A 24,626-nucleotide genomic window follows, 5' to 3' on the forward strand; every position below is an offset into this window, starting at 1 on the left:
AGAAGGCTCTGTCCCCAAAACTGCGGAGGTTGGATTTGTGGATGGAGAGGAGACCGGCTGATGTGGATCTGAGGGACCGTGAGGGTTGGTAGGGGGAGAGGAGGTCAGTGAGATATGGGGGGGCCAGATGGTGGAGGGCTTTGTAGGTGAGGACCAGGATTTTGTAGGTGATCCGGTGGGAGATGGGAAGCCACTGAAGTTGTTTGAGGACTGGAGTGATGTGATGCCAGGATTTGGTGTGGGAGATGAGTCGGGCGGCTGCGTTCTGGACCAGTTGGAGTCGGTTGATGTAGGTGGAGCTGATGCCAAGGAGAAGTGAGTTGCAGTAGTCCAGTCGGAAGGAGATGAAGGCATGGATGAGTCTTTCAGCAGCGGGAGGTGTGAGAAAGGGTCTGATTTTGGCGATGTTGCGGAGGTGAAAGAAGGAGGTTTTAATGTCATGGCGGATTCAGATTCTCCAGAGATGCTGCCTGGCCTGCTGAGTTACTCAAGCACTTGTGTCTACACACAGTCAGATTTATACAGAAATACATATGTACACAGTAAGATTCACAAAGATACACACACAAAATCATATGCAAACATATTTATGCTAACAGATTCACAGACACATTGTCAGATTCCAACACAAATAAACACTTTAACTCCCCCTCCCATTCCCATACTGACCTTTCTGTCCTGGGCCTCCTCCAGTTAGATAGAGTTCTTAGGGATAGCGGAGTTAAGGGCTATGGAGAGAAGGGCAGGAACGGAGTACTGATTGTGGATGATCAGCCATGATCACCTTGAATGGTGGTGTGGCATGAAGGCCTTACTCCTGCACCTATTGTCTATTGTCATAGTGAGGCCCAGCGCAAATTGGAGGAACAACACCTAATATTTTGCTTGGGCAGTTAACACCCCAGCGGTATGAACATTGACCTCTCTAACTTTGTAACCCTTGCTTTGCCTCTCTTTCCATCCCCTTCCCCATCCCAGTTGTCCGACTAGTCTTACTGTTTCCAACTACATTTCATCTCTGTTTGCTTTGGTGTTACCTTCTCCCAACTAACAATGATCTTTTCTACATTATCCTTGATCTCCATTCCCTTTGTCCTGTTTTAAGAACCAAGTCCAAGAACCAACTTACACTTCCTTATCTATGTACCTCCTACTCCCCTGACATTAGTTTGAAGAAGGGTCTTGATCCGAAATGTCAACCATTCCTTCTCTCCAGAGATGCTGCCTGTCTCGCTGAGTTACTCCAGTATTTTATGTCTATAAAATATTTAAACCAGCATAAGCAGTTCCTTCATACACAAATACTACTGATATTGATTGATATTTAGATTAATAGGTTCTGGATTAATAAGGATGTCAAAAGTTTTGGGGAGAAGGCAGGAGAATGGGGTTGCGAGGAAAAAAATAGATTGAGTGGATGAACAGGCTCAATGGGCCGAATGGCCTAATTCTGCTCCTATGTCGTATACTATCAGATTCAGGCACATATACATATTCGGATACACACATTCACAGTCAGACTAACACAGAAAACATGGATTCACACATACACACACACACAGAGTCAGATAGTTGTCTATCAATGTTCTCCATAGATGCTGCAGATTCACATAGAGCACGATATTCAAACAATCCGATTTACAGACGCTGTCAGATTAACACCCTCATGAACATGAACTGACACACTCAGAATAACAACACAAAATGAACACCAACACACAAAGATTTACATACAGTACATAGATTATTTCACACACACACAGGATGTGATCTACACACTCAGGGAACGATTTAGACACAGTGGGATCTCCACACAATCAGATCCACATACATATACACGAAGCCCCATAAAATACAGTCCTATCCACACACGGCAAGATCCACTCACACAGACTCAGACCCCCACACATACTCGGACACACACTCACACATACTCAGACACACACTCACACACACAATATTCAGTAAGCCGGGCAGCGCTGCTTCGCCTGAGGCGGGCTCTAGGACCGCTCGCTCTGCCGAGCCGCCAGCAGACGCCGGGCGGCTAATTGCTCACTGACCTGTTCAATCCGTACCCGAGAATAAACGGGGGTCCGTCGTCTCGGTGCCGCGCTATGGCGCCAATTGCCGGTCCGTTCACCTCCGGAACGCGGCTGAGGCGACAGGAGGCGGCTCAGTGGCGGTTAAGCACGGAGGACTACAAGTCCCAGCATACCCCTCACCACCCGGAATCGTGCACAACCACACACGCGCATGCGCTGAAGCCCCGGCGCCACCTGGGAAATGGAGTCTCAGGCGCAGCTCGCGAACAATAACGGTGCTAATTGTGCAAGGAAGACAGAGATTCTGCCAACCAACATCAGAATTTGTGCTGAAGGTTTACTTCCGTCAAGTCTGCAGAAGAATAGGTGAAATTTGTTTAAAATTTGAAACATCAGTTATTTTTAAATCTCCAGTCTGCACATGCGCACAGGTTCCCGCCCACAGCGCTGAAGGCAGCTCTACCGCGTGATTGGACAATCGCGCTGAGGTTTGTGATGTCATTGGCCAGGGCGATAATCCCATTGGAAGAAGCGATGCCGTCCAGCCGCCAATAGCGGCGAAGCAGGCAGCCAATGGCCTTTGACGCTGTTCATGTGAAGCAATCTGATAGGTTGAGGATGACCACGACGACGTCTAAACATTAGCCAATGAAAATCAGAAGCACGTCAAAGGGTCGCCGTCCAATTAGATTGGGGAGGTTGAGAGACCAAGGCCTCGACCCGAAACGTCCCAACCACGATCTTTGGTCCCAACCACGGTCTCGGGTCCTTCCGCTGCTGGACATGAGGGGCAGGGTGTGGTGGAGACGCCCCTCAAAATAAGGGAAGGGATTCCACGTCAGTGGGCCACATGTGTGGCAAAGGCGTGGGGTTTAAATGTGATTTGGGGAAACGGTATTGTATGTATGTATAGCCTCAGAGAATATCGGATGGAGTTTTGTAAGGATCATGTATTAGAAACATAGAAAATAGGTGCAGGAGTAGGTCATTCGGCATTCGGTATCCTGTACCTGCCTTCTCTCCATACCCCCTGAAATGTTTTCCTCATCTCGGTTCTAAAATATTTTCCCCTTATCCTTAAACTGTGACCCCTTGTTCTGGACTTCCCCAACATCGGGAACAATCTTCCAGCATCTAGCCTGTCCAACCCCTTAAGAATTTTGTAAGTTTCTATAAGATCCCCCCTCACTCTTCTAAATTCTAGCCAGTACAAGCCAAGTCTATCCAGTCTTTCTTCATATGAAAGTCCTGACATCCGTCCTGACAAATCTGAGGAAGGACATTATTGCCATTGAGGGAGTGCAGAGACGGTTCACCAGACTGATTCCTGGGATGTCAGGACTGTCTTATGAAGAAAGACTGGATAGACTTGGTTTATACTCTCTAGAATTTAGAAGATTGAGAGGGGATCTTATAGAAACTTACAAAATTCTTAGGGGTTGGACAGGCTAGATGCAGGAAGATTGTTCCCGATGTTGGGGAAGTCCAGGACAAGGGGGTCACAGCTTAAGGATAAAGGGGAAATCCTTTAAAACCGAGATGAGAAGAACTTTTTTCACGCAGAGAGTGGTGAATCTCTGGAACTCTCTGCCACAGAGGGTAGTTGAGGCCACTTCATTGGCTATATTTAAGAGGGAGTTAGATGTGGCCCTTGTGGCTAAGGGGATCAGGGGGTATGGAGAGAAAGCAGGTACGGGATACTGAGTTGGATGATCAGCCATGATCATATTGAATGGCGGTGCAGGCTCGAAGGGCCGAATGGCCTACTCCTGCACCTAATTTCTATGTTTCTATGTTTCTATCCCATGAATCAGTCTGGTGAACCTTCTCTGTACTCCCTCTATGGCAAGAATGTCTTTTCTCAGATTAGGAGACCAAAACTGTACGCAATACTCCAGGTGTGGTCTCACCAAGACCCTGTACAACTGCAGTAGAACCTCCCTGCTCCTATACTCAAATCCTTTTGCGATGAATGCTAACATACCACTCGCTTTCTTCACTGCCTGCTGCACCTGCATGCCTACTTTCAGTGACTGGTGTACCATGACACCCAGGTCTCATTGCATCTCCCCCTTTCCTAATCGGCTAATTGTATATATTTCTCGAATAAAGTTTGTTTTGAAATTTTAAAAATTCCTTCTCTCCAGTGATACTGCCTGGCCCACTGAGTTACACCAGCATTTTGTGTCAACCAGCAGATCGAAAACTTGAGCAAAGAAACGGGCTTAGGTTTATCATTGTCATGTGTACCGAGGTACAGTGAAAAGCTTTGTTTTGCATGCTCTCAAATCATATTATATTATATAAATAGAATCAAGTCAATCTCAAGGACAATAGGTGGAGCAACGGTGAAGATACAATGTGCAGAATAACAGAGGGAGAGGGTTCCGACCCATAACGCCCAGACACAAAAGGCTGGAGTAACTCAGCCTTACGCAGACCAGACTCCCCCTTTCTCCCAGGTGGAACTGTCAGACTTGAGGACATGACTTTAATGTGTTGGGCAAAGTTTAAAGGAGATGAGTGGAACAGGTTTCATTTGACAGAGTGATGGATGCCTGGAACTGTGGTGGAGGCAGGTATGATAGTGACGTTTGAGGGTTGTAGATAGGCACTTGGATATAGAGGGATATATGGATCACGTGCAGACAAAGGAGATTAGATTATTTTTGCATTGTGTGTAGCTCCGACACGGTGGGCCGAAAAGCCTGCTACTGTGCAACATTGTTGTGTGATTCAGAACAAGGGGTCATAGTTTAAGGATAAGGGGGAAATCTTTTAGGACCAAGATGAGGAAAACTTTTTTCACACAGAGAGTGGTGAATCTCTGGAATTCTCTGCCACAGAAGGTAGTTGAGGCCAGTTCATTGGCTATATTTAAGAGGGAGTTAGATGTGGCCCTTGTGGCTAAAGGGATCAGGGGGTATGGAGAGAAGGCAGGAACAGGATACTGAGTTGGATGATCAGCCATGATCATATTGAATGGCGGTGCAGGCTCGAAGGGCCGAATGGCCTCCTCCTGCACCTATTTTCTATGTTTCTATGATTAACACGATAGATCTGCTTGTGGATGAATTTGTTGATTAATATGGAAAAAAATGTATTGTGACCAATGTGTTGATTTTGCATTAGATTGTAGGCCTGTGTAAAGTTAGCACCATCACTACATCAGATCTCATCCAACATGATCCTCCTGATGTGCTGCAAATCGCCATGGCTACAGAAAGCTATGAGCACAAAGTGCGCTTCTCCATCCAGGCACATGGGTATCCCAGGCAACGGCAATGCCCAAACTACACTCATGAGCGGAATTTAAAGCAACATTCTTCACATAACTAAGCCCTCAGGGAAACACTTACACTTCTTGTGCAAGAAGGAACTACAGATGCTGGTTTAACAACAAAGATAGACACAAAATGCTGGAGTGACACAGCAGGTCAGGCAGCATCACTGGAGAAAAGGAATATGTGATATTTCAAGTAAAGACCCTTCTTCAGACTTACATCTTGTTTTGAAATGAAATGCCTGAATCACAAAATTGGGAACATACTATAGCAAAAGACTAAATGCCCCCTTAGCCTGTTCTGGCATTCAATTACATCACATCACCTCTTTATTTAGACACAAGGTACTGCAGATACTGGAATCACAAACCACAAAGTGCTGTTGGTACTCCGGAGATCAGGCAGCATTTGTGGAAGTACAGACAACGTTTCGGGTCATTTGTACAAGAATCCCGACCTGGAACATTGTCTGTGTATTTCTTCCACAGGTAGTTAAGTGGGAGCCCCTGTAGGAAGAAGGGTCCTGACCCAAAACATCACCTATCCATGTTCTCCTGACATGCTGCCTGACTCGCTGAGTTGCTCCGTCGGTTTTTGCTCAAGGTTCCAGCATCTGCAGTCTCTGATGTTAAGTCAAGACGGCCAAGTGTGTTTTATTGTCATATGTCCCAGATGGAACAATGACATTCTTACTTGCAGCAGCACACAGAATATGTGCACATAGTACACTGTAAACAATATAATAAATGTCTCCTGAATAACAAAGGACGTGAAGTGATTATTTGCCTTGTTAATCATCCTATCCATATTTGCCAAAATGTAGCATTTCAATATCGCATATGTGCATTTAATTTAATGTCAGGTGTACAAAGGTACAGTTAAAAGCTTTTTTGTTGTGTGCTATCCAGTCAGCGGAAAGACTATACATGATTACAATCAACCGTCCACAGTGTACAGATACAAGATAAAGTGAATAACGTTTAGTGCAAGATAGAGTTCACTAAAGTCCGATTAAAAATAGTCCGAGAATCTCCAATGAGGTAGATGTTAGTTCCGGACTGCTCTAGTTGGTGATAGAATGGATCAGTTGCCTGATAACAGCTGGGGGAAAACAACTGTCCCTGAATCTGGAGGTGTGCGTTTTCATACTTTCTGAACCTCATGCCTGATGGGAGAAGGGAGAAGAGGGAGTGTCTGGGGTAAGACTCATTCTTTTTTTTTTTCTTGATGGTGATGGCCTGGGCTGTGTCCATAATCTGTCATTTCTTGCAGTCTTGGATGGGACTGTTCCCAAACCATGCAGTCATGCATCCTGTTAAAATGCTTTGCATTGTGTATGTGTAGAAGTTGGTGAGAGTTGTTGGGGACATGCCAAACTTCCTAAGCCTTCTAAGGAAGTGGAGGTGTGTCGGATGAACTGCAGATACTGGTTTAAATCGAAGTAGAGGCATTGGTGTGCTTTCTGACCATTTCTTTGATAGGACTTGACCCCAAATGATCTTGAATTCTATTCAAGTCATCACTAATACCTGTGTGTAGGTGCGGTTGGCAATCTGGATCTGAAGTTGAGTTTATTGTCATATGCACATGTCCGGTGATGTGCAGGTACATGATAATCTTACTTGCATCAGCATCATTGGCACACAGTCCCAGGCAATGCACAAAAATATAACTTATACGTTAATTCTAAGGTACAGTGACGAGAAAAAGATTGTTAGAAAAACAAGACATTGGAGTATAAACCTAATTAGAATTACAAACGCCCACAAGATGCTCCATTGTCGTGGTAGGATTTAGGTTGTGTAGACAAAATGTGTAGGAAGAAACTGCAGATGCTGGTTTAAACTGAAGAAAGACACAAAGTGCTGGAGTAACTCAGAGGGTCAGGTAGCTTTTCTGGAGAAACTTTCCGGTCTGAGGAAGGGTTCCGACCTGAGACTTCACCCATCATTTTTCTCCAGAGATGCTGCCAGAACCCAACGGTTGTAGGAAAGCAGCTGTTCCTGACCCTTCAGGATTCTGTACCTCCTGCCCAATGGTAGCAGTACCAAGAGGACATGGATATATGTGTAACCATTCCTTGATCTACAGAACTGGAGAAATTAAAAATCGGAGCAGGTTTCTGCTTCAGTGGGAATCCTTCCTGTCATTTCCCAGTCCCACTCGAATACAACCCTGCACTCACCTTCCTTATTTCACGCCTGACTTGCTGTAATTCAGTGACCGGTCCACAGATCACAAGTGTGCTTGCTCACTCAGCTGTAAAACTGGAGGATGTGGTGCATAAAAGTCACTGATAAGGTGGAGTGGAGACACAAGGAACAGCAGATGCTGGCTTACAAAAAACAGTGCTGGAGCAACTCAGTGAGTCAGGCAACATCCGTAGAGGACATGGAAAGGTAAAGGTAATCTACAATTACCAACAAATCCGGTTTCCTCCCACATCCCAATGTTGTGCGGGTTTGTAGGTTAAATTGCCACCAGTGTAAAGTGGATGAGAAAGTGGGATTACATAGAACTAGTGTGAACAGGTGATCGATGGTTGACGTGGACCCGGGGGGTAAAGAATCTGTTTCCATGCTGTATCTTTAAAGATTAAAAGACCTACAAACCCGCATGTCTTTGAGATGTGGGAGGAAACCAGAGCACCTGGGAGAACGTGCAAACTTCACATAGAGAGTTGCAAGGGTCAGGATTGAACCCAGGCCTCTGGCGCTCTGAGATAGCAGTTCCTGTAACTGTGCCACCAAGTCTGAACCTTTCCATCTCCCAGCTTTGGTTAGAACATAGAATACCGAGCAGGAACAGGCCCTTTAGCCCACAAAGTCTGTGCCAACCATGATGCCAAAACCAACTCTTATCTGCCTGCACATGATTCACATCCCTCCATTACCTGCATATCCTCCATGTGCCCATCCAAACGCCTCCCAAACACCACTATCGTATATGCCTCCACCACCACCCCTGGCAGTGCGTTCCAGGTACCCGCGATCCTGTTACAAAAACTTAGCCCACACATCGTCTTCACATCGTTGACAGACACGGCCGGGCTTTGCAAATTCCAGTGATTCCCTCTCATCACTATTCCATAGAAGTGCAGTCTCATCAGGTGAAAACGACAGTGCAGCATAAATTCACAGCAAAATCATTTTGGTGCAATTTGACTTTGTCACGGGCCCTTCAATCGTCTTTAGAGGGGCTGAGGCTGTTTGCACTCAGTAGAACAGCAAACAAATCAGCCGTACTCAGAGCAGTCAGTCTTGCACAGGAGACTCATTCACTCACATTGAGAAGATTACTGGTTATAAGGTGCAGGATTCCACAGCTGAATCCCGCCCAACGCAAACAATCATCCCCTGTTTACTGTAGATATTTCTGTGCATTGACATTGCATTTAAGGAATCAAATATACCCAGCTATCTATAGTCGGCGCTGACTCAAAAAGGCAGCCAGCATCATCAAGGACTACACCACCTTAGCCACGCTCTCATTTCACTCCTACCGTCGTGCAGAAGGTACGGGGGCCTGAAAACCGTAACCACCAGGTTCAGGAACAGCTTCTTCCCAACAACCGTCAGGCTCTTGAACACAATAAAATGCTAAACTACCAGTCCGAAGAAAGACCTCGACCCGAAACGTCACCTATTCCTTTTCTCCCGAGATGCTGCCTGACCCGCTGAGTTACTCAAGCATTTTGTGTCTATTTTCGGAGTAAACCCGCATCTGCAGTTCCTTCTTACACAACTATCTTTAGCTGTACTAAAGAACTTGGGCTTTTTTTTTGCAACAGTATTGGAGCTATTAATTAAATGAAGAACACAACGTGTTGGAGTAACTCAGCCCGTCAGCCGCATCCTTGGAAAACACGAATAGGCGACATTTCAGGACGGGATCCTCCTTCAGATTTAATAAATTATTTGTTGTTTATTATGTTATCTATGTATATTGTGTTTCCAGGCCTGTTAAGCTGCTGCAATTAAGAATGTCACTGTTCCGTTGTCGGTGTAGATGACAATTAAACACTCGACTTAGTGAGATTCAGAATTAAAAACCTATTCTGCACCAATCACCTTGCACCTAAAAGCCCCTTTATGTGCCAGTGTCCATACATGTGCCAGTGATTCAGCTCGTGTGTCAGTGTGTGTTTCAGCAGTTGTCCCAATGAGTGAGCGCGTGTCAGTATGTCCACGTGTCTGTGCTAGCGTGTGCTAGTGCGCATGTCAGTGCCTGTGCCAGTGCGTATGTCACATGTGTGCCAGTGTTTCAGCACATGTGCTAGCGTGCGTGTCCATATGTGTGCCAGTGTGCATGTCCACACATGTGCCTGCCAGTGTATATGCCAGCACATGTGTGTGAAGCGAGAAAAGTACCATGAGATTGGAGAATGGTGAACCCTTAAATCAAACGATTTGGATTTCCCAAAGCCTCACAATGAGATTCCAACAAGAGATTGGTGAACAAAATCAGAGCTTAGGGGGTTGTTGTAGAATAAATGAGTCATATAACATGGAAACAGGCCCTTTGGCCCAACTTACCCATGCTGACCAAGATGCCCCATCCACACTAGTCCCACCTGGCCCTATTTGGTCCAAGGTAGACACAAAATGCTGGAGTAACTCAGTGGGACAGGCAGCATCTCTGGGGACAAGGAATGGGTGAGGTTTCGGTTGAAGACTTGATCAGTCTGAAGAAGGGTCTTGACCCGAAATGTTATCCATTCCTTCTCTTCAGAGATGCTGCCTGTCCAGCTGAGTTACTCGAGCATTTTGTGTGTACATTTGATTTAAACCAGCATTTGCAGTTCTATCCTACGCCTGTTTGGCCCATACCTCTATAAACATTTCCTGTCCATGAAGCTGTCCAAATGTATACGAAGAGTCAGAGTACACATGATTATATCAGGGATAGGCCACTCAGCCCCTCTAGTCTGCTTCACCGTACAGTGTGATCTACACGGGCCTCAATTCCTCTCTGTCCGTTCCCCCACAAACCCACTGTCCCCCCGCCTATTATTTATCCACATGCATGTTAAACACGTCCGATGATCCAGTCCTCCACCAGGGGCAGAGAATGTGGACATTCCGTGGAGCGAGGTGCCGGCCCAGGAGATCCGGATCCCACTGTGGGAGAGACGGGGGTTGAAGACAGGAGAGGCCCTGAGGGAGAGGGTGTGTGACACACCAGTGTGCCAGGCTTCATGGGAATGTGCGTGAGGCTCTGTGGATGTGCGAGAGGGAAAGTGAGGGAGCAAGAGAAGCCACGAGTATCTCACGTGCCTGCACACACTCGCTCGGTGCCCCCCTTCGCTCACACAGGCCCCTCCCCAGTCATCAACAGCTATGGGCACCGTGGACAGCATGGGCAAGTTGGGCCGAAGGGTCTGTTTCCGTGCTGTGTGGCACTGACAGCAGCAGCTGTTTATTTAGCATGTAATGTGGTGGGAGATCGAAGAATGTCCATTTGGATAAAAACACTGAGCAAATGGAGGCAAATCCCTCCTCACCCTCCTCCCCCCCCTCACTCCAACCCTCCCACTCCAACCCTCCCACTCCAACCCTCCCACTCCAACCACCCCCACTCCTAACCCTCCCCTTCACCCCAAACCCACTCCAACCCCTCCATCTCTCCACCACCCCCCATCCCCATCCTTCTTACTCCCTGCACCCCCCTCTCCACCAATCCCCCCTCCCCAGCACTAAAAGACGTTGTTATATAATCACTGCTTTAATGTGGTGAAAGATGTAAAAAAATCTAATTGGATAAAAAATACTGAGCAAATTGAGAGAATATCCCCTTCCAGCCTCCCCCTTCTTCCCTTCTCCCCACCCCCCCCCCCCCTCCTCCTCCTCCCCCCCCCCCCTCACCCAGATACACACACCCACACCGCCTGTCGTGTGATTCTGGACAGTGAGCTTGTCTGGGGTCAGGATGGGAGGGGCGGGCTGTCTTAGTGGGGGGGGGTCTCAATTAGGGTTGTATCGGCGGCAGTGACCTCCCCCTTGCACACTGGGAGGTGGCCAGATCGGGGAACGGAACCTTGTGGGGGAGGGGGAAAGACTGGTGGCCCGGGGCGGGGGTAAAACCAACCCCCCTTCCATCTCTCCGATTCCTCAGGAGTTTGATTAGAATCAACGTCCACTCAGTGTCCAGTGGTGTGGGTGTCCCGAGCCCGGGATCGCCCCCACGTCTCTGCGTGTGGTGTGGGGGTCTCAGCGGGAGCAAGGGGGGGCTTCACCCAGGTGTCCGTTGCCTCCGGGGCCGCACAGCGAGGGCCTGTCCGTGGGTCACAGCCGGGGATCGCCAGTCTCCCCATCGCCCTGTGTCCTTCGGCCCGTCCACACCAGCTCGCCGGCGATGTACGTGGCCTCCACGTTCAGCTCCTCGTCCAACAGCACCAGGTCTGCAAGAGAAACCGCCCACAGCTTTACACAGACTCAAGACACAAAGTGCCGGAGTAACACTTGAGACAGTGTTTAGTTTAGTTTACAGGCCCTTCAGCCCACTGGGTCCACTCCCACCAGCGATCACCCCGTGTACTAACACTATCCTACACACTGGGAACAATTTACAAATTTACAGAAGCCAATTAACCTGCAAACCTGGACGTCTTTGGAAAGTGGTAGGAAGCCACGAGGTCACAGGGAGAAGGAGCAAACTCCATACAGGCCGTCCTGTAGTCAGGATCAAACCCAGGTCTCTGGTGTTGTGAGGGAGGGGTGAGTGGAGAGGATCTAGGGAGGGGCATGGCAGACACCCCTCACTGCGTCTAGTCTAGTGGGGCAGGAACTGACCCCAGGGCAGTCTATGTCAAGGCAAGGGGGGGGGAAAGAAGGCAGCAGTGGCGATGGGAGAGGGGTCAAGGGGAAGCGTGGGGGGGGGGGGGGGGTCAAGGGGTAGCATGGGGAGGGCAGAGGGCAGCTGGGGGGGGGGGGGGGGGGGGGGGGGGGGGAGTCAGAGTCCAGAGAAAGCTACGCTGCCAGTTTGCTGATCCCCGTCAGATCCCTGCCCTCAACGAGTGACTTTCACAGCGGCCCCCATCTCACACCTGCTAATTTCAGATTAATTTCTAATTAAGTGTTATTTCTGGAGGATATCGCAGTAATTAAAGTTTGTGGAGTTTAAATCAGGTGAGCAGTGAGTGGGAACAGCATGGAGAATCCCGCGGGAAGCTGCGATTTCACTGGCACCGCGCGCCTCTCTGAGGGGGGCCGGGGCTGGGGAGAAGAGAGAGGGTGGGGGTCAGAGGGCAAAGGCAGAGGGCAGGAGAGGTTGGGGAGGAAAGGTGGGAGGGGGGAGAGGTTGGGGAGAGGAGAGGAGGGGAAGAGGTAGGGAGGAGAAGGCGGGGGAGGAGGTAGGGGAGTGGAGAGGGGGGGTAGGGGAGTGAAGGCGTGGGGGGGAGGAGAGGGGGGGGAGGGAGCGGGGAGAGGTGGGGGAAAGGTGATGGGGTGGGGGGGGTAGGGGGGGTGTAACAGTAAGGGAGGGGAAGGTCTAGGGGAGCAAGGGAGGATGGAGGGGAATGAGGACAAGGATGGATGAAGGAAGGTGGAGGGGGAGCGAGGGTAGGTATTTGGGTCCAGTAATTCCCCAGGGCTGGGGTCTGCTGTCTCACCTGCGTCTGTGCCGTAGTTCAGCGCTCCCTTGCTGCCCTCGATGCCCAGCAACTGTGCGGGGTGCAGCGAAGCCGCTTCCAAAGCCGCCTCCACCGAACATCCTGCGGCCAAGAATGCAGCTCACTTCGATTATAAGATACAGCACGGAAACAAGCCCTTTGGCCCACGCCGACCAATGTCACTCGTTCACACTTGTTCTATGTTATCCCACTTTCCCATCCACTCGCTACACACTTAGGACAATTTACAGATGATGTTTAACCCACAAACCCGCGCAGGAGTGGCCGCGCTGGGAATCAAACCTCCTGACGGGACGAGTCGGGGACCAGGGTCTGTCTGACGTGGAGCATCGCTGCCCTCCGGTGGGGCAGCCTCGCCACTGCAGCCACACTGCCCTTCACCAGGGACAGGCACACTGACTGTGCTGGAATAACTCAGCAGGTTGGACAGGATCTGTGGAGGAAAAGAAACAGGTGATGTTTCAGGTTGGGACCCTTCTTGATTCTGGAGAAGTGTCCTGACCTGAGACGTCATCTAACCATGTTCTCCACAGATGCTGCCTGACCCACTGGGTAACACCAGCATTCAAACACCACCCCTGACCCTTACAGCCCAAGCCATGCTCCAGACACCACCTCCTCTCCCCTTAATCTCCCACACACAGCACCTTCTCCTGCCCCGCACGCCACCCACTCCCTCATGCCTCCCTCCCCACACACCTCCACCTGAGGTCCCCCAAGCCCCGCCCCCAGCCATTGGGTTACCCCCCCCCCCCCCCCCCCCCCCCCCGACCCCCCCCCCCCCCCCACCTGGTGCAGGTGCCAGGTGCCTCACACACATGTCCATGGTGGCGATACTCCCGCTCAGTGTCTGTGTCCCTGGGGAGGGGGAGAGGGGCAGGGGTCACCGCCAGCCCAGGTCAAACCCCTCTCCACCCACCCACACCCCCCACCCATGGGTGCCCCACTTAACCCCCGCCCAGCTACCTCCGACCCAGCCACTTCCACTGGCCTACCCACCCAAGGGGGCTGCTGGTCACCCCCCGCCCACCCACCACCACCCAAACCCCACCCACGGGTGCTCCAGATCAGCCCTGCCCACCCACCTCCACCCCCAAGCCCTCCCAGTCTAAGGCACTCCCTCCTCATCCCCCCCCACCTACCTGCCACGTGAGCTTGCAGCCCCTGGATGACGACCTCCTGCTGGCCCAGGGTGTGGCGGCCAGAGGGGAGGCCCAGAGCCGCGATGCCATCACTCACCAGCACCAGACCTGTGGGTGGGTGAGTGGGGGGGGTCAGGGAGACATCCTCACCGGTCGAGTACGGCTACACAGAGAGGGGGCGATGGATCGGAGGACGGCTGCTTTGACTCCTCGATATGGATTTATATGGTGATAACATCAGACAGGTCCCAGATTATGACAAGTACAACCAGCAGAGCAGCTGTGGTACGGCGTCGAGATTGATGAAGTTGAGCACATGGAGTACGTACATCTGATGTGGGGGCTGGTCCGTGGTGAGGGGAAAAGGGGGGGGGGGGGGTGAGGAAAGAGGTAGGACAGGCGGGGAGGGGTGCGAGGGGAAGGGAAATGGTCGGAGAGGAGGGATAGGGTCCTGGCAGGAAGGGGGTGGGCCCAGGGGGAGGGAACCACAGGAGAGGATAGGAGAGGAACACAGCAGGGAAGGGGGGGGGGGGGTGGAGAAGGGGAAGGGGGGGACGTATGAGCAGGTCCGTCCCAGTGGGGGGGGGGGGGGGAAATGTGGAGGGTCCCAGTTGGGGGGGGGGGGGGGACCTTCTAGGGGGGGGATGGGGCCTGTCCCAGAGGGGATGGGGGGTGATGCCTAGTGTGGGGGGGGGGGTACCTTGGGAGGGGGGGGGGCCTGTCCAGTGGGGGGGGGATAAGAGGGCCAGCGGAGGGGTCAAGGGGGGGACGTACCTCGGAGACGGGGAGGGTCCCGGCGGGGGAGGGGGCGATGCCGGGCGGGGGAGGGGGTGGTACCTCGGGGGTGGGCTCGGTAGGCGATGCGCAGCGCGGCCGGGTTGGTGTGGATGCCGTCGGCGATCATCCCGTAGAAGACGCGGCGGCCGGAGGGGATGCGGTCACTGGTCAGCAGACCCACAATGCCCGGGTCCCGGTGGTGGAACTGGGGGGCAAAGGTCAGGGGGGGAAAGGTCAGAGAGCAGGGCCGAGCTCAACTATCCCGCAACTGAGGGAACTTCAACACACGACCCCTTCACATCTGTAGACCCTGCCTCACAATAACCCCCCACCCCCCTATCCCATCTCACTCCCCAGACATTCCCTTCCCTGCCCACCCCCTCCCTCCCTGCCCCACCTCTCACCCTCCCTTTCATCCCTGCCTCTTCCCCCTTCACCCTTCCCCTCCCCCACTTCTCTCCCCATCACCAATATCTCCCTCTCCCTCCCCCTCTCTTACCCCTGGCCATCGACACCTCCTCCCCCCCCCCCCCCCCCCCCGACTCACGGGCAGCATGGCGTTGAACAGGTGCGTGATGAAGGTGGCCCCATGGCTGACGGCGGTCTCTGCCTGCACCAGGTTTGCCACCGAATGCCCTGTCACCAAAAAACACCGGCCGTCACTGCTGCCCACACCACCACAGGCAGCCCCTCCCACCCCCGGGGTACAGGACGGGAGGGCGGTGAATCTGTGGAATTCATTGCCACAGACGGTGGTGGAGGTCAAGTCATTGGGTATTTTTAAGGCGAGGATTGGCATATTCTTGATTAGTGTGGGTGTCAGGGGTTATGGGGAGAAGACAGGAGAATGGGGTTGAGAGGGAGAATTCTTATGGTGTACATTCAAGAATACCAAAATGTTTCCACATTATGAGAAGCATCTACATGAGACACCGCTTCAAGGCATCACCTATCATGGAAGATCCCACCCTGTCCACTTCTCACTGCTAGTGTTGGGCAGGAGATAGTGTGGGCTTCAAACCCCACACCATTGGGTTCAGGGACAGCTATTTTCCTACAACCATCAGGTTCTTGAATCAACCTGCACAACCCTAATCCCACCTCAGCAACAGAACACGACAGACCACCTCTTGCACTGCCCAACATTACGTGCTGGAAGACTCAGCTAGTCAGGCAGCATTTGTGGAGGGAATGGACAGACAACGTTTTGGGTTTTGACCCTTCTTCACACCCTGGCTGACCAGCTGAGTTCCTCCAGCACTTTGTTTCCTTCAACATTCCACCATCTATCACTTCTTACACTACTATGGATCGGTTTTGTTTTTATAAAAATGATTTTGCAGTAACGTCTTATTTCCTTTTGCACAATCTTCTTTTTAAATGTTATGTCCAGTTTGGAGATACAGATTGGAAACAGGGCCTTCAACCCACCGAGACCATGCCGACCATCGATCACCCATGTGTTCTGTTACTCCACGTTCTCATCCACTCCCTACACATTAGGGGCAATTTATAGAGGTCAATTAACCTACAAGCCCACATGTCTTTGGATTGTGGAAAGAATCCAGAGGACCCAGAAGAAACACACACAGTCACAGGGAGAACATCCAAGCTCCACACAGACAGCACCCGAGATCAGGATCGAACCCGGTTCTCTGGCCCTGTGACGCAGCAGCCCTGCCACCTGTGCTGCTGTACTGTGTATTTATGTGTAACTTGGGCGTGATTTTGGTACAATTTTGCGTGATTATTGTATAATTTATGTTATTTAAGAGAAATATATGTCTAATTTGTGCGTGATTTCTGTGCTATTTGTTTTGTTTATTGTCTGAGTCTAAGTGTCTGTGATGCTGCCACGAACAAGATTTCCATAGTAGCTGTAGCTCACGGACTTGTGCCCGTGACAGTGAGCCTGATCTGTGATGTGAGCGACTGAGTTACTCCAGCACTTTGTGTCTGTCTTTGGTACTGACACTGCTGAACCCTGCCCCTCCCTCCCTCCCTCCCTCCCTCCCCACCCCCCTCCCCCCCCTTGACCTTTCCCCCCCCCCCCCCAGCACACACATCCTCCCCAGCTTACCACACAGGGAGACCCAGGGAGACCCTACACCCAGTGACGGGTTGGTCAAACGGATCCCAGACCCTGGCCCTCTCCCCGGCTGCAGTACACCCCCCTTACCCAGAGAGACATGGATTCCACGCCGCACCAGCTCCTGGATGATGGGGCCGCTGCGCTGGAGCTCAGGGGCCAGGGTGACGATGATGACGTTCTCCAGGGAGCCGTAGGTGTCCAGCAGGTCGGGGAAGCCCCGCTGGGCAAACGTGCGCAGGTACTGCTCGGGGTGGGCTCCCTTCTTCTCCCGGCTGATGAACGGCCCCTCCAGGTGTAGACCTGGGACATCAAAGCACAAGGCACCACCCTCAGGGTCAGTGTATCACTCTCACCTGCACCCATCTACAGCAAATCTGACACTCCCTCTTCTCCCCGCTCCCATCAGGCAAATGGTACAGAGTGTAAAAACACACATCTCCAGATTCAGGGACAGTTTCTTCACAGCTTTTATCAGGCAACTGAACCATCCCATCACCAACTAGAGTGTGGTCCTGACCTCCCATCTCCCTCATTGGAGACCCTCAGACTATCTTTAATTGGACTTTATCTTGCATTAAATGTTATTCTCTTTGCCGTGTATCTGTACACTGTGGACGGCTCGTTTGTAAGCAGGTGTGTCTTTCCGTTGGCTGGAGAGCACGCAACAAAAAAGTTGTGACAATAAACTAAACTAATACTATACATAAATACAATAAAGTCCAACTAAAGTACAAAGGGGAAGATACAGAGTGCAGAATATAGTTCTCAGCATTGTAGCGCATCAGTTCCAGAGACAAAGTCCAATGTCCGCAGTGGGGTAGAGGTGAATCGGACAGTGCCCTAGCTTATGGAAGGACAGTTTAGAAGCCTGATAACTGAGGGGAAGAAGCTGTTCCTGAGTCTGGTGGTGCGAGCTTTCAAACCTATGTACCTTCTGCCCAACAGGAGCGGGGAGAAGGAATGACTGGGTGGGACAAGTCTTTGATTATGTTGGCTGCTTTCCCGAGGCAGCGTGAAATTTAGATGGAGTCAATGGTGGGGAGTCTGCGTCTGTGTGATGGACTGGGCTACACCTACAATTCAGTGATTTCTTGCTGTCTTGGACAGAGCTGTTCCCTAACTAGGCTGTGATGCAACCGACAGTAGGCTTTGTGCAGCGCAGCTGTATAAAAGTCTCCAGCAAGTCTCACTGGAGGCGTTGCCCTGTCGCACCCCCAGGTTGTTGGTGATGTTAACGTCACCCTCCCTACACCCCACACCACTCCCCTGTACCCCCAACACACCCACCCACAGTCCCTCCCCCCCAACAACCCCCCCCACACACCCCTCCCTCCCCCCCCCCACAACCCCCCCCCCCACTCCTCTCCCCCCACCCTGGGCACTCACCCTGGGCACTCACCTAGAACCCCCGCACCCTCGGGCCCTCCCTTCTGCACCTCGATCTGAGGAATCACCTGGGAGACGGGGTTTGTTTGGACATTGATTAACGTCAGACACGACCACCAGTGCCCGACCCTACCTCCCGCCGAGCTTCACCACAATCCCACCTCCTCCCCCCTCCCTCCGCCTGCTCCCACCTTCGCTCCTTCCCTAGCACGGCACCTCCCACCAACCCAGGCCATCCCTCCTCCCCACAATCCGCCTGACCCCGCCAATCCCCTCCGCCCCTCTCTACTCTGCCCATCCCTCCAAACCTCTGCCCTCCCCTTCTCTTCAACCCCCCCCCCTCCAACCTCCCCTGTCCCATTGAACCTCCTTCGAATCATCTCGGCCCCCCCCACCCGTCCCTCACACCTTCCATCTTCTGCAAACTCCCGCTCCACCCCTGCCGCTCCACCCCTCCCCCCCCCCCCCCCCCCCCCCTCTCCATCCCCCCACCCTCACCTCGCCCTCCTTGTTTCCCTCACCCTCCCCTTCTCCCCCCCCAGGGTGGGCTTGTGGCCCCACCACCCACCTGGTGGTAGACAGAGGGGGGTGAGGTGACGAGGGTAGGGCAGAAGGAGGTGACACCAGTGGAGAGCAGCTTCCTGGCCACGGAGGAGACACCGAGCTTCACATTGTCCGTGGCTGAGGAGAAGTCAAAGCCGTAGGCGCCTGGAGCAGAGAGAGGGGAGCAGTCAGGCAGGGAACCACACCACAACCCCCCACCCAGCAACAGCCCCCCCCCCCCCATCCCCACCCAGCAATGCCCATGATCTCCCCCCCCCCCCCCATCTTAAACGTTGTCCCTCTCATCTTAAAGCTATGCCCTCTCAGCTTTGACATTTCCACCCTCTGACTGTCCACCCTATTTATGCCTCTGGTGATTCTACATACTTCTATCAGGTCTTCCCGCAACCATTGGTGTCCCAGCGAACAAAGGTGAGGGTTGGATAGCGGGGGGTGGTGGTCAGTGCAGAATGAGGACTGTGTGCGCTTTTTGAACCATCCTACCAACAAGCAGAGAGCAGTCCTGACCTACCATCTACCTCACTGAAGACCCTGGGATTATCTTTAATCAGACTTTACCTGGCACTTAGTGTTATTTCCTTTTTCATGTAACTGTACAATGTGCACGGTTCAATTGCAATCATGTACAGGCTCTCCGTGGACTGCTTAGCAAGCAATACAAAAGATTTCACTGTACCTCGGTACATGTGACAATAAACTAAACTAAAACTAAGATAGACATTAAAATGCTGGAGTAACTCAGCGGCTCAGGAAGAAGGGTCAGAACCCTTCTTTAGATTGATGAAGGGTTCCGACCAGAAACATCACCTATTCTTTTTCTCCAGACCCGCTGAGATACTCCAGAATTTTGTGTCTATCCTCGGTATAAACCAGTATCTTCAGTTCCTTTCTAAACTAAAACAAAACTCCGCTCTCCCGAGGCACAGTAGACGGCTCGCTCACCGTTGATCTGGGTGTCAATGAATCCCGGGGCAACGATGCTCCCCTTGCAGTCGATCTGAACATCAGCGAATCCCTTTTCATCGAAAAACAACTTCTCTGGATTCAGGATCTTCCCCTCTCGGACCCACAGATCCTCCCTGAAAACAAACACAAGGTTTGCGTTCATTATTGTCACGTGTACTGAGGTGCAGTGAAAGCTTTTGTTTTAGTTTTGCATGCTATCCAATCACATCAGATACTATACATAAGTAAAATCAAGTCATATTCACTTAATGTGTAGAGCAAAGGGGAAGATTCAGAATGCAGAATATAGTTCTTGCAAAGACATTTTGTCCAACAACCTGCCTATCAAATAACCCCCTTGCCTATGTTCACCTATTACTGGCCTTGCTCTGTCCTGCCCCTCCTCTCTCTCAGCTTCTTTTCCATCCCTGCCCCCCTACAATCAGTCTGAAGAAGGGTTCCGACCCAAAACGTCACCAGTCCATGTTCGCCAGGGATGGTGCCTGACTCACTAAATTACTCCAGCATTTTGCATCTTTCTGCGGCATATAGTTCTCAGCATTGTAGCGCACCCGTTCTATTGACAAAGTCCAATGTCTGCAATGGGAATCAGGTGCTGTGTGTGTGAGGAGGATGCTATGAGAATGCAGGGTGATTTGGACAGGTTGGGTGAGTGGGCAGATGCATGGCAGGTGCAGTTTAATGTGAGTAAATGTGAGGTTATCCACTTTGGTAGCAAAAACAGGAAGGCAGATTATTATCTAAATGGTGTCAAGTTGGGAAAAAGTGAAGCACAACGGGATCTGTGGGGTCCTTGTTCATCTGTCAATGAAAGCAAGGATGCAGGTACAGCAGGCAGTGAAGAATGCAAATGGCATGTTGGCCTTCATAACAAGAGGAGCAAAGAGGTCCTTCTGCAGTTGTACATGACCCTAGTGAGACCACACCTGGAGTATTGTGTGCAGTTTTGGTTCCCTAATTTGAGGAAGGACATTCTTGCTATTGAGGGAGTGCAGCGTAGGTTTACTAGGTTAATTCCCGGGATGGCAGGACTGTTATATGCTGGGCTTGTATACTCTGCTGTTTAGAAGGATGAGAGGGTATCTTATTGAAACATATGATTATAAAGGGTTTGGACACGCTAGAGGCAGGAAACATGTTCCCGATGTTGAGGGAGTCCAGAACCAGGGACCACAGTTTAAGAATAAGGGATAAGCCATTTAGAATGGAGATGGAGAGATGAGGAATTCTCTGCCTCGGAGGACAGTGGAGGCTGGTTCGCTGGATACTTTCAAGAGCGAGCTAGATAGGACTCTCAAAGATAACGGATTCAGGGGTTATGGGTAGAAGGCAGGAACGGGATACTGATTGGGGATGATCAGCCATGATCATATTGAATGGCGGTGCTGGCTCGAAGGGCCGAATGGCCTACTCCTGCACCTATTGCCTATTGTGTGCTCTCTGAACCATCCTACCAATAGTCAATAGTCAATAGTCTATTTATTTGTCAACGCCTAGAGAACAGTTCTGGGCTACCATCTACCTCATTGGAGACCCTCGAACTATCTTCTATTATGGACAGATTTGGGCCCCTTTATCTGAAGAAGGTTGTGCTGGCATTGGCAAGGGTCCAGAGGAGGATAACGAGAATGATCACAGGAATGATTGGGTTAACATATGATGAGCGTTTGACAGCAGTGGACCTGTACTCGCTGAAGTTTAGAAGGATGAGGGGAGACCTCATTGGAACTTAACCAATATTGAAATGTCTGGTTTTGGTGAATGTGGAGAGGATTGCTACAGACAGATGTAGAAGCCAAGTCAATGGATATTTTTATGGTGGAAATTGACAGTAAGGATGTCGGGGGTTATGGGGCGAAGGCAGGAAAAGAAGATTGAGAGGGAAAGATAGATCCGCCATGATTGAAGTAGGCGGAGTAGACTTGATGGGCCAAATGGCCTAATTCTGCTCCTGGAACTTAATCGGATTTGCCTTGCATTAAACGCCATTCCCTTTATCATGTGTCTGCACACTGTGGGCGGCTTGATTGTAATCATGCATCATCTTTTGCTGACTAGATAGCACACAACAAAAAGCTTTTCACTGAACATCGGCACACATGACAGTAAATAAACTAAACCTACTGAGCGTTTCCCACAACACTGTCGTGGATGAGACGCCCGTCAGTCTCCACATCTACAGCAGGCAACAAGTCTGGGCCCAACCTTGTTGCCATCTCTCGCACACAGTGGGTTTTTTGGACAAAATGCACTAGAACGCGGCAGGGATTAGGGTAGCACACAGCACGCTCACCTCTGTAACCTGTGATCCCTCAGAATGTGGCAGTCCGTGAACTGGGTAATGGGGGCATCTGAGACCGACTTATTGGATGGCATTATCTGTGGGAGGCACCAACAGCGTGCAAGAAGTAATGAAACTGTTCATTCATTCATTCATTCATTCATCACCATTGAAAGCATTAGCATCGCAGTGCTGCTGGTGTCCAATGGGAACGGTGACGGACGCACAACATATCTCTGTCCTCCAGTTCCTGCTGACTTCCGCCACTGGAAGTATAGGATTTTGGTGTGTGTGCTTTATCATCATTCCTTACAATGCTATGTACGACAGTGATCGCAACTTCTACTGCACTGTGGCTGTTGGCTCACTAGAAGCTCATCCGCCCTTTGTCAGGTCTTGTTTTTGGTCCTGCTGGGGGTCCACAGCCCCCTCCTCACCTGGCAAACCAGGTGGGGGAGACTGTTTAGACGCTGACTATCCGACCCACGGGTCGCATGGGATTACATGGTACCCGTGGGGGGGGGGGGGGGGGGGGAAAGCCCCCGACCTGACCTGAAACTGTTAGGAACCCACAACCACGTCATGAGGGAACAAGTTGTGCAGACAGAGGACACAAAGTACTGGAGTAACTCACCGGGTCAGGCAGCATCCCTGGAGAACATGGATCGGTGACGTCACCTGACCATGTTCTCCAGTCATGCTGTCTGACCCCCCCGAGTTCCACCCAGACTGTGTGTCTTTTTTTGGCAACCAGCATCTGCAGTTCCTGGTGTCAAAGCGACACAGGCAACAAGATTTATAGTCCCAGCACACAAAACCAACTCCTCCCATGGAAGTGGCTGAGCAGGGACATGACATTATTTAAACACCCACCATTCTCTGTGTAAAATAACTTGCCCTGCACATCTCCTTTAAACGTTGCCCATCTCACCTTAAAACTATACCCTCTAGTCTTTGACATTTTCACCCTCAGATAAAGGTTCAGACTGTCTACCCTATCTGTGTTTTCTTAATATTATACCCATCTATCGGATCTCCTCTCAACCTCTGACGATCCAGAGAAAACAATCCAAGTTTGACTGGGATTGTGCGATTCAGATCAGGGGACAAATAGACTCCATCAGTGCTTTGTGATCCTCCGCAGTTCATTCCATTCTCATTTTGTCAAGCTTTGGAGAGAACTATGACCTTTGTACCGTGCAAGCAATTAGCAATATCTCATTTGCTGAATGTGGAAATCAGGCCCACGCTGTGTATTTTGCCCCAGGTCAGTATCAGACACCGGCTAACTGCAAACACTGAGGTCTGGCTGATGCTGCTTCACCCATTGCGTTCCTCCAACAGAGTGTTTGTTTGTTGTTTCAGACATTCCTGACTTGGGTACCACCACAGTGGAAGTCAAGCCCATTGGAGTGGAACATAAAGTGCTGGAGGAACCCCGTGGGTCAGGCAGCATCTGGGGAGGGAATGGACCTCTTCTGTCTGAAGAGGGGTTAATTCCCTCCACCGATGCTGCCTGACCTGCTGAGTTTGTATTTTGTCCCCGACTTAAAGTTTAATGATTAAAGGCAATATTCCAAATCAGCAGTCATGCGGCTCCACAGAGCTAACTTCATCCCATCCCTCACCCTCCTTTACTCACCCCCCCCCTTTATTCCTTCCCTCTTCTCCTCACTCCTGTTTCTGCCTTTCCCATTATTCATAGAAACATACAGCACGTAGACAGGCCCTTCCGTCCAATTCGTCCATGCCTCCAAGGGTGCAAACAGACTGTGTTCAGATGCGGGAGACCAGTCTGCCCATTGATTCCTGTTGACCCACTCCTCCTGCGCAGTCACTCCAAGACACCCTCTGCTTATATCCCTCCTGCTCCCCTCCCCCTATCCCATCCACACTCACTCATTCCTACCCTCCATTCCTCTCCCTTAGTCTCTCCCCCAAAGAGCTCCGTTCTCTGATCTTTGCCCCCCTCCCTCAATTGTTCCCCTCAATCACTTCCAACCAAAGATCTTATAGCGGAGAGATCTTTGCTTCCAACCTCTTATCCCTTCCCCTCCCTCAGTCACTCATTCACTCCCTCCCTCTCCTCCTCGTCTATCCACACACCTTGGTCACTCCCAAAGATCCTATAGCAGAGCTCCGCAATAGGATCTTTGGTCACTCCCATCCGACCCTCTCCCTCATTTGCTGAATCAGCTCATTTGCTCAATCAGTCTGAAGAAGGGTTTCGGCCCGAAACGTCACCTATTTCCTTCGCTCCATAGATGCTGCTGCACCCGCTGAGTTCCTCCAGCATTTTTGTGTACCCTCTCCCTCATTTGCTTCCCCCTCAATCACACACACACACTCTATCTCTCTCTCACTGCATTACCTGCAGTCCAGAAGCTCCACTCGCGCCCGCTCGCGCCCGCGCCCGCGTCATGTGACCACTCGCGCCCGCGTCATGTGACCACTCGCGCCCG

General features: G+C 51.0%; 1 protein-coding gene across 1 annotated transcript; it reads right to left on the reverse strand.

Annotated features, from left to right (window-relative positions):
- Positions 1 to 11,183: 11,183 nt before the first annotated feature.
- amdhd2 (amidohydrolase domain containing 2) lies at positions 11,184 to 24,559 on the reverse strand. The gene is made up of 12 exons (XM_055651546.1): positions 24,536 to 24,559; positions 22,177 to 22,262; positions 19,860 to 19,996; positions 18,922 to 19,061; positions 18,367 to 18,421; positions 17,055 to 17,267; positions 15,423 to 15,511; positions 14,936 to 15,080; positions 14,099 to 14,206; positions 13,746 to 13,814; positions 12,936 to 13,037; positions 11,184 to 11,726 (listed from the first exon to the last, which is right to left on the reverse strand). Exons 2-12 carry the CDS (start codon positions 22,257 to 22,259, stop codon positions 11,611 to 11,613), a joined length of 1,257 nt encoding a protein of 418 aa, XP_055507521.1. The 5' UTR covers positions 22,260 to 22,262; positions 24,536 to 24,559; the 3' UTR covers positions 11,184 to 11,610.
- Between the last annotated feature and the right edge of the window lie 67 nt (positions 24,560 to 24,626).

This window comes from Leucoraja erinacea, chromosome 20 (assembly GCF_028641065.1).
Source record: "Leucoraja erinacea ecotype New England chromosome 20, Leri_hhj_1, whole genome shotgun sequence".
NCBI lineage: Eukaryota > Metazoa > Chordata > Chondrichthyes > Rajiformes > Rajidae > Leucoraja > Leucoraja erinaceus.